General features: G+C 46.1%; 2 protein-coding genes across 3 annotated transcripts; one reads left to right on the top strand and one right to left on the bottom strand.

Moving 5' to 3' along the window:
- Positions 1 to 6,856: 6,856 nt before the first annotated feature.
- On the top strand, positions 6,857 to 7,919 carry LOC124707045 (transcription factor WRKY19-like). The gene has a single exon (XM_047238706.1). The coding sequence runs from the start codon at positions 6,942 to 6,944 to the stop codon at positions 7,695 to 7,697; it is 756 nt and encodes a 251-aa protein (XP_047094662.1). The 5' UTR covers positions 6,857 to 6,941; the 3' UTR covers positions 7,698 to 7,919.
- Positions 7,835 to 9,632, bottom strand: LOC124707046. Of its 2 annotated transcripts, none has more exons than XM_047238707.1 (3): positions 9,299 to 9,632; positions 8,331 to 8,348; positions 7,835 to 8,239 (listed from the first exon to the last, which is right to left on the bottom strand). In XM_047238707.1, exons 1-3 carry the CDS (start codon positions 9,615 to 9,617, stop codon positions 8,055 to 8,057), a joined length of 522 nt encoding a protein of 173 aa, XP_047094663.1. In that variant the 5' UTR covers positions 9,618 to 9,632; the 3' UTR covers positions 7,835 to 8,054. The 2 variants fall into 2 exon arrangements, with proteins under 2 accessions (XP_047094663.1, XP_047094664.1); XM_047238708.1 differs by having other exon boundaries at positions 8,331 to 8,381; positions 9,299 to 9,525.
- Positions 9,633 to 9,839: the final 207 nt, after the last annotated feature.

The following is a 9,839-nucleotide window of genomic DNA, read 5'->3' as shown; positions in this document are numbered from 1 at the left end:
TCTTAAGATTTAATTTCTCAAACAATTATACATGAAATCATGTTGACCCAAGTCAACCCTTCATCATCATCATTTGAGAAATTGATTTAAATGAGGTAGAGTACCTCATACCATTTAATAACACTACATATGATTTAAATCCCTAAGTAATTCATATAAGTGAGTTTGGCCAGGGGTCCAAACATCACATGAATTCATTTGAGACAAGATTTAAATGAAGTATAAGACTTCACAAGAATTGCTTAATAGTTTTGGGACAATATCCACTAGTTAAACTAGCCATATTATCCATTACTTAAACTAGGGCATGATCATGCAAAGTGACCACACCATTTTATTGCATAAACAATTAGTGTAAGTCAAATGTGAGCTATTGGAGTTGGAATCAACTCAATATCTCTTTTGGTTGATTTTTGAGATTTATTTGAAGTCACAAAACTCCCTGACTTGTTATTTATGTCACATTAATTCTACACAAGATCTGGAAGTGGGACTAGTGGCATTTGGTAGATAATTTCACTAGCTTTCCAACGGTATAAAATTCACTAGATTTGGTTTAGCCAATTTGAAATGGTTGAATTTCAAAGTGGAGGCGATGATACAATTATTTGAAAAAGTTTAAAACCAATTTGAACTAGCTGGGCTGGCGGGAAAGCCGAATGGACTGAAAGATTTAAACATGGCCCAAGCCAGCCCGGTAACGTTTCGGGCCAGCTGACAAAGGGGCCCGCGCGTCAGTGACGGTGGCTTACCGAATCGGTACGCGCGAGTGGTGGCCGTGCGATCAGATCAAGATCCAACGGCGGGGGATCGTCGTCGTCGTCGACAAGAGGCAGACGCGGGCACGGCGGAGGTAGGGGGTCGGAGCGGTCGTCGGAGCTCCGGCGGTCGACGGCGAGGTGCGCAGCGACGTTGTCGAAGACGGCGGTCCTCCTGGTAGCAGTGGCGTCTCCGGGGAGGGCTCCAATCGGCGGCGGCGTCTGCGTCGGCTTGCGGGTCTCCGGCGTGCAATTGGAGGGCTCGGTGGGTAATTGAGGGAGAGAGATGGTCGAGGAGGATCGAAGAGAGAGGGAAGCAAGTTTGGTGTGGAGATGGAGGCGGGATCGTCCTCCTTTTATAGCGACGCGAGGTGGCCGGAGGTCCGCGGCGGAGCCGACATGGTCGCGGTGTTTCGGCGAGTAATGGGGATGGGCGAGGGCGGCGTTAGGTAGGCGAGATCCAGTGCGAAGCTAACGAGCGTGATGGCGAGGTGGGGACGGTCTGGCGACGACGCATTGCGTCCGTGCTTGCGGCGGCGTTCACGGGATCGTGTCGACGTCTCCGGCGGCGGTGGTCCAGGGCCGTGGTTGCGAGCGTGTCTGGTGGATTCGCGGTGCGGCGCTGATGCTCAGGGAGAAGAGAGGGGGCCAGGGATGGAGCGGGCGGCGAGTCAATGGGTGGCCGCGGTGCGCGCGTCGGCAGACATGCAATGGCATGGCCATGCCGCTCCTGTCGCACCCGGTGCGTCGTGGGCGCGTGCTGGCCTGGGCTCTGTGGTCCACCTTTCGACTAATGGCGTGTATGAGCTTGCTCAGGGGACCAAGGGGAGGCAGTAGGGCAAGGTGGTCGGTGCTAGAGTGAAGAGAAGAGAGGGGGAGCAAGAGGGTATGTCCATGGCCGGCATGGCCATGGCTAGGCCATGTGTAGCTAGCTCCTCTAGGGTTTTTGTGTGTTGTAGGGTGAGAGGGGACAAGGGAACAGAATGGTGTAGGTTGGGGTAGATTATGGGTAGTGTAGGACACTATTTCAAATAGTGTGTGTGGTTCCCTATTTATGTTTCATCAAATTTTGCCCAAATTTGAATTGGCTAAAAAGGTTGACAATTTTGAAAGGGGTGTAATTGGTTTGGTTCTAAATGACCAGAGGCAAAGAAAGGTGGTGGTGGAATTTAGAAAATCGAAATATAGCAAATTCCCTAAGTGGGAGATTGTTCCACTTAATTAAAAGTGCCAACTTTGGATGAGCCTAGCAATTGATTAATAAGGATTTTGGCAGGGTGGTCTTTACAAAAGTTGCTCACCTTGATGTCCTCTTGGATGACATGCAAAGAGTTGGGAAAGTCTAGTTTGAAAAACTTGAAATGGAGAGGCTCAAAGTAGGGACCAGAATAATTATGGCAGATTTGACCATTATTGCATGTGATCCCCAATTGAGTTTGAAATTGATTTGAATTGGGTTTCTTGGATTCCAAAAGTTGTAATAGATGTTTAGCATCATTATACAACTAATGGTGAAGGCCAAAATGGGCTAGGGTCAAAATTTAGAAAAATGGCATAAGCCCTATGTGAGGTTTTGTGAATTTCTAACTATTTAAACTTTTATTTTTCTTGGCCTTGCTTTGACAAGGGTGAGGTTTTATTTGGTGTTAGATGAAGTTGGATGAAAGGTTCCAACCATTTTGAGGCAAGGTTGGTGCCTAGATCAAGAGTTGATAAATTGGCCCTATGTGTATGTGAGGAAAATGGAAATATCCCACTATTGGGTTTCTCTCCATTTGATTGGACTTGACTTGACTCCAATGTCATTCTTATTAGTTTAGAAGCAATTTCAAACCATTGAAACCATTCCAAGAGGTCTAGCTCAAAGATTTGTAAAATTGGCCAAAACACATAGGAGATGACAAGTCAATTTTTCTTATTCTTGTAAGGTGCTCCCCTTGCTTTACTTGAGCAAGGTGGAGGGTCAAGTTAGGGTTAGATTGGGTTCAGAGATGGTTTCACACCATTTGGTAAAAGTAGAAGGGCATAGGACAAGAATTGGTGAAAATGGCTACGGGTCACATATGCCTCTATGCATATGTGGCACTTGATTTTTATTGAACTTGGCTTGACCCAATTGATGTTGTTGAGAGTTGAAAAGGTATATAGGAGTGATCCACCCATTCCACTTCAAGTCTAGGGTCAAGATCCTCAATTTCACAAATTGATATTTTGCCCTCATATACCTCTATGGCATTATTACTCTCTTTTTGAAAACCTTGTGTTCCACTTTGGATTGTGTTGGAAAAGTACTAGATAAGGTTTAAGAATACTTTCCAATTCTCTACATAAAGTAGAAAGGCCTAGGGGAAGTTTTACAAAATAGCCATAGGCATATATGCTTCTTTCTAAAATAAGATTTTTCCTTTTTATTCTATTTTTCAAAGATTGATGTCAAGAGGGATGTGGTTTAGGGTTTAACAAGTTTTACAATGGTTCACTACCATTTAGTAAAATAAGAGAAGGTAGGGTTCAATATTTACCTATTAGGGCTATAGGCCCACATATAGCTTTCTTCTATTTTGGGTTTCTCAAAACCAGATCCAAATGATTTTGGAAAAGGTTTAGGGTTCTTCTTATTTGATTTCTTTCTCTTTTTGTTTTTATTTGGTTTGTGATCCTCACTTGATCACTCTAGGGTTTGAGGGTGTATCACATAAGTATACCACACTCATCAAGGCAAGAACACAAGTAATAGGTAGGAGCACTAGGCATAACACTCTAATCCAGAAAAGTTTTTGTTGGTCCTCATTTTTGGAAAAAGGAAAATTCATTTCTGCTTTGTTTTGAAATTTGGGATGTTACACTAGCCCTAACTACCGCGGCACGCCGAACATGCTACTCCAACATACGCTCTTCCAGCGTACAATACTCCAACATACGCTCCAGAGGACGCTTCTCCGACATACACCGCTCCAACATATGCTCCATGCGGTGCTCCATCACCCCACTACATACCCCGACGGTGGTGCCGACTACAAGCCCCCTGGCTTTGCTGCCGATAACGACACATCATCGTGCACTCTTGCCTACACCAACCTCAACCTCGACACCGAGATGGGATCAAGCTGCCTTTTTTCAGGCCATGAATAATCTCGCTTCTCAAGGAAACTCAGGTACGGATTGGTTTTTCGATTCCGGTGCTTCTAGTCGTCTGCATCTAGTAATGTGTTGACTTCTTATACCAAATCTTCTTTTTTTCCTTCTATTACACTCGGTAATGGTTCCTCTATTCCGATTTATTGTGTTGATCAAGATCAAATTCTTTCTCCTACCAAACCACCGCTTCTTCGTGATGTTCTTGTTGCTCCAGCTCTCATTAAAAAGCTAGCTTCAGTTCACCAATTCATTCATGATAATCTTGTTTATGTCGAGTTTGACCTCTTTGGTATATCGGTGAAGGCGTATCTGACCAAGGCCGAGATCGCACGCTTCAGTAACTCTGTTGATTTATACTCCCTTCATGGTGTCCCCCGGCGCTCCTCCCACGTTCATGGTGGCCTCAGTTGATCTATGGAACCAACGACACCGGATAATGTTGTTTTATCGTCTCTACATAGTGAATATTTTAAACCTTATAATCGAGATTCTCATAATTCATCGCTTTGTGAGTCTTTTCAATTAGGCAAACATGTTTGTCTCCCCTTTAGTTCCTCTAGCTCCACCAGTACTTGTCCGTTTGAATTACTACATCGTGATATTTGGACATCCCAGTGTTTCCGGTTTTAAATATTATCTTATCATACTCGATGATTATATACACGTTGCTTGGACTTTTCCTCTGCGCACCAAATCCGTTGTACACACACTTTTTCTTAATTCCCAACACTATGTTTCTGTCCACTCCTACCCTTGCCAATCATGTATGTCTTCCACCAAAATTCCTTTATGGTCTCAAATAAGGACCTCGCGCTTGGTTCCAATGTTTTCCTTCCTTCATTCAAACTATTGGTTTTCCTCTCTACCCGAGACTTCTCTCTTTGTTTACCAGCATAATTCCGATATCTCCTACTTGCTTCTTTGTGTCCATGATGATATTCTTACTGCATCGTCTCAAATCTTTTTAGATCACATTTTACTCTTCTTCAATCCGAGTTTTCTATGATTGATCTTGGTCTCCTCCATCATTTTTGGGCATTGCAGTTCTTTGTGATTCTTCTGGTCTTTTCCTTGCCTAAGGACAATACATTCTTGATCTACTCTCTCGTGTTGGTATGCTTGATTGCCAACCTTCTCGCACTCATGTCGATACTACATTCAAACTTTATGTCGATGGTGAACCTTAATCTAAAGCTACTATTTATCGTAGTCTTACTGGTGATGTTCCATATCACACTATTACTCGTCCTGAAATTTACATTGCTTTCCAATAATCTTATTTATACATGCATGATCCTCGTCTCCCTCACTTCAACCATGTCAAACGCATACTCAGACATCTCAAAGGCACTCTTGAAAACGGTTTTCATATCAACAATTCTCCTCCTACTTCTTTGACGGCACCTCTGATGCAGACTAGGCTGGTTGTCCAGATACTTCTAGGTCCACATCTGGGTTTTGTGTTTTTCTTGGTAACAATTTGATTTCCTGGTCCCCTAAAAGACAGGTTATGTTATCCTGCTCGTCTGCTGAGGCTGAGTACCATGATGTGGCACATGTTGTTGCTGATACTATTTGGCTTTGTTAGTTATTATCGGAGTTGCACCGTCCTATTGAGAAAGCTACTATTATTTATTGCGACAACATTTCAGCTGTCTACATGTTTGGGAATCATGTTCAACATCGTCTGACCAAATATATCAAGATTAACATTTACTTTGTTCGGGAGAAGGTTGCACTAGGACAAGTGCGTGTTCTTCATGTTCCATCGATTGCTCCATTTGTTGATATCTTCACCAAGTGGCTTGCCAATCAACCATTCACCGATATTTGATTCAGTATCAACGTTGTTGAATCCACGTTGATGCTACAGGGGGATGTTAGACTATTCATACTACTTGTAGTCCAAGTTAGGGTTAGGGTTAGCCGTTCGGTTTGTGCCTTAAATTATTATTGATTATTGTTCTATTCAATCTTTCATGGTGGAGGGTGGGGCAGATGGTGCGTGGGTGGAAGGGGTGGTGCGTAATGAAAGCTCTCTCGAGGTTCGTGGTGATCACGAACGAAACGAATCAACGGGGTTTTCTTGGGGTGATTGGGACGTTTCCGTTCGGTTGGATCAACTGCCAAGATTGTTAGGTTTTCAGGTAGGATCAACCCATAGCAACATACAAGCTTATGTGCTAGTAGATACAAATATGAGACATGTTTTGAAGAACGGAGGTAGTACCAATTCTATGTGCATTGGTCCTTCTAATATTGGTCAAATGATGAGCAAACTATAAGTTGACCAATTTTCCCTTTGCCAATGGTCAGATGACTTTCCAAACTCTTGATAGCGAAAGTAGCTTCAGGCTCAAACAAAGCATAGAGCTAAAGGTTTCCAGCGACCCACGAAGTATGCGAGCCTTCCGGCCATCTTCCTGCTCCTGCTCCCTGTTGCATCAGTTCAGCACCATCACAAATTTCATCGAGGAATCGACAGTATCAGTGCCACACAACACGTCAACACGTACTGACAGGACGCAACGCCAACGCGAACGCGAACCGGTTCTTTTCCATCCTCCTCCACGGCTCCACGGTTACAATCCATGAATCTTCCAGGAAAAACACACTCGACTTCATGCCATTTTACCTTTGCCATTACCCTGACCGGTGATGGTGACGCCACTGGCTACTGCGGCCAGCCACGTCACGGTGCCTGTGTTGGAAGTTAATCATTCAGTTAAGACCGAAGTGTAGCAAGTGGTCAGATATTATGGATAGACAGTCTCGTTGCCTAGGAGCAGATGACAGATGTGTATTATTCTCTTGTGTTATGTTAGTCACAAACTTTTCAACGGTCTTCAGTCAAACCTCGAGACTGATCAATTCCCAGCCAAGAACAGTAGCTCGTACCGTACTCAGTCCAGCACTATAAAACCTCACGACCCGACGACTCCCCGTCAAAGCCACACCAATCATCACAAGAACAAACCCACGAACGCGCATACACTCTCATGAGACAACACTGATCGATCGATCAAGTCCAGCCGAGTACCGGGCATGGAGGACATGGTGCTAGCATCGGAGCTGGACCGGCTACAGGCGATGGCGAGGGAGCTGGGTGCGCAGGTCGACAACAACGACGCGCCGGCCGCCGCGAGGGAGCTCTGCGGCGCGCTGGCCGCGTCCGTCGACAGGGCCGTCTGCCTAGCCGGCTACGGCGGTGGCAATGCCGGCGCCGGTAAGAACAGTGGCCAGCCGAGGAACAGCAGCAGGAAGGCGGCCACGGCGGCGAGGACCAGAAGGCAGGTGCGGGTGGCGTCGGTGCAGGACACGGCGCCGCTCGACGACGGGCTCAGCTGGCGGAAGTACGGCCAGAAGGACATCCTCGGCGCCCCGTACCCGAGGGCGTACTTCCGGTGCACGCACCGGCACACCCGGGGCTGCCAGGCCACCAAGCAGGTGCAGCGCGCCGCCGGCGATCCTCTTCTCTTCAACGTCGTGTACCACGGTGACCACACCTGCGCCCAGGCCCCCGCGCTGTCGCTCCTAAGCGCGCAGCAGCAGCAGCCACCTGCATCCGGCCAGGAGCAGGGATCGCCGGCTGCGACACAGGAAGAGATGCATTGGTGGGCGGCAGAGCCACCCGCGGCCATGGACGGCTGCTGCCCGCCAACAAGCTCCTGTTACCAGCATGCCGGTAGCTATGGCTACGCGGCGGGTGCCGGCCTTGGGACTGACATGGACTTTGAGGCTCAGCTCGACGAGTTCTTGAATCCGACCAAGTTTTTCCAGCCAGAGATTCAGACCCTGTAAGGTGCCGCGCTAGAATTAGATTCAGACTTGTGTGATCACAGGTGGTACACTTATCATATGATCAGTTACCACTACGGAAGCTACATATAGTATTTCTATTGGTCATACACCGGCCAATCGAACAATAATTTACTCCGTAAAAGAAATGGCACTACCTCCATAACTTCAATATATTATGGATCAGCATATGCACAAGAGCCAACCTGTGCAGCTTATTAAACATGCCTTTATAAACTACTCCAATTGAGCAAAAGAAATGTACACTCCTAGGCTAGAATGTCATCACAAGTTCACAACACGTACCAAAAGCAATCCTCAATGATATACAAGCACGCTCTGGGAAGCTAACGACAGCATCTAGACAGAACTCTTTTCCTTATTGTCCTGAGAAGCTTCAGAATTGCTCTCCTCTCCATCCTTCAGCTTTCTTAGAGCCCCCCTCAGCCCCAGCACGATGAACAGATTGGTGAGTGTAAGTAACGATTCTGCTGACCCGTGTAGCAAGTCCACATTAGAAAGAGAGGTCCCATAGTGAACTTTGGCTGAAAAAGGACATCACCTTATCGGTAAATACTTGTTGTAGGGATTTAGACGAGGTATGTTAAGATTCACTCAGAATTATGATGCAATTACCATATATCCCAGCAGGTACTGCTCCGGGGATAAAAGGCCGGTGAAATGTGCATGAAACAACAGGGAAATAATTAATAACGTAGCTAGATAAGCTAATTAAAGAGAGATGAAAAGATTTAAAACATAACAGGCCTATGTGTAGAGCACACGAACAGAAGTACACATTGTGTTCAACATTGAGTGCCAACAAAATTGCAAGGCTGTGATCTAGGAATAAACTATCACTAGTATCTTTTTTCTGGACCATGCAGTGTGCACTGTACTGATTTCCACAACCCATTTTCCTACCACTTTCTTAACAAAAATCAATTCAGTAGCAAAATTCACATACTATAATTTCATTAGTCATCTCTTTTCCAACAATCCCCTAAATTATGTAATGAAAATTGATCCAAAAGAGATGAGCATTTTCTAAAGAAAATAGTACATGCTCGTGAATTATCGCAAAAAAATATCAGGCAGTTTTTATAACCTGGAGTGAACATTGTGTGTTAACATTTACCCATTCCACACACTTAATGCGTTTACGCACCCAATAATGCTATCGGTTGCAATGTTTTGTGGACCATCTAAGGAGCACATTGTGCAAATGTAACCTGAATACCTAGGCCTTTTATTGATAAAATATTTCCCACAGCCACATAATGTGTGTCATTTTTTTTCAAGTTCTCCCACTATACCCTTCCTCTGTTACTTGTGACAGTTTTCATCATGAAGACATGAAATCTATACTGTTCTTTCCAAGTACAGCATCATGCCTTCATCTATACTGACAAACAAAGTGTAAAATTTCTGAATATAACGCAATTACACAATAATACATCATTCAGGTCTCTAACAATTTTACTGTAAGCAACCTTCTGCATCATGCATCGCCATTAATTTTTCACGTTTATTCAGTGTCACTCAACTGTATAAGCAGACTGACATGTGAAATCGAGAGAGGGGGAGAAGAGGAGGACGCGTACTGGTGGCGCCGACGAAGGCGAGGAGGAAGTAGAAGCCGAAGAGCGTGAGGCCGGGCGCCGTCTTGGACCTGGTCATGAAGTAGAGGAAGCCGAGGTACGGGAACAGCGACACGGCGAAGAGCTGCGACGCGATGCTCTGGGAGTCCATGGTGGGCGCCCACGGGTCCACGGGGAGCAGCCCGCACCGCACCACCGCGCTTCTCCTGCTCATCGGCGGTCTCCGCTTGGAGATGCGGACCCGGCCAAGGAGGTAGCCGCCGCCGGGTCTCGCGGCGGGGAGCGCCGGCGCTGGCCCGCGGCAGGCGGCGGTGGCCAACATTTGGGCGTGTGGAAGGAGGGAGCTGCTCGTTTTTTTTCGAGAGGAAGCTTTCCCGGTTTTGTGTGGCTCGGGGTTGTTCTCTGGTGGATGACGCCCAGAAATGGGCTGGGCCGTTAGGGATGATCGTATGCCCAACGTTTAGCCCGGCTTGTATGGTTTCTTGAGTATCCGCAGATGTCAAACCCTATTCGACGCATTAAGCGTTGATTATTGACGTGACGC

This window comes from Lolium rigidum, chromosome 4, assembly GCF_022539505.1.
Source record: "Lolium rigidum isolate FL_2022 chromosome 4, APGP_CSIRO_Lrig_0.1, whole genome shotgun sequence".
NCBI classification, from domain to species: Eukaryota; Viridiplantae; Streptophyta; class Magnoliopsida; order Poales; family Poaceae; genus Lolium; species Lolium rigidum.
This window is presented reverse-complemented; position numbering and strand designations above follow the sequence as displayed.

Excerpts from the sequence above, each read along its gene's own strand:
- LOC124707045 (XM_047238706.1), top strand. The coding sequence starts at position 6,942 with ATGGAGGACATGGTGCTAGCATCGGAGCTGGACCGGCTACAGGCGATG.
- LOC124707046 (XM_047238707.1), bottom strand. The coding sequence starts at position 9,617 with ATGTTGGCCACCGCCGCCTGCCGCGGGCCAGCGCCGGCGCTCCCCGCC.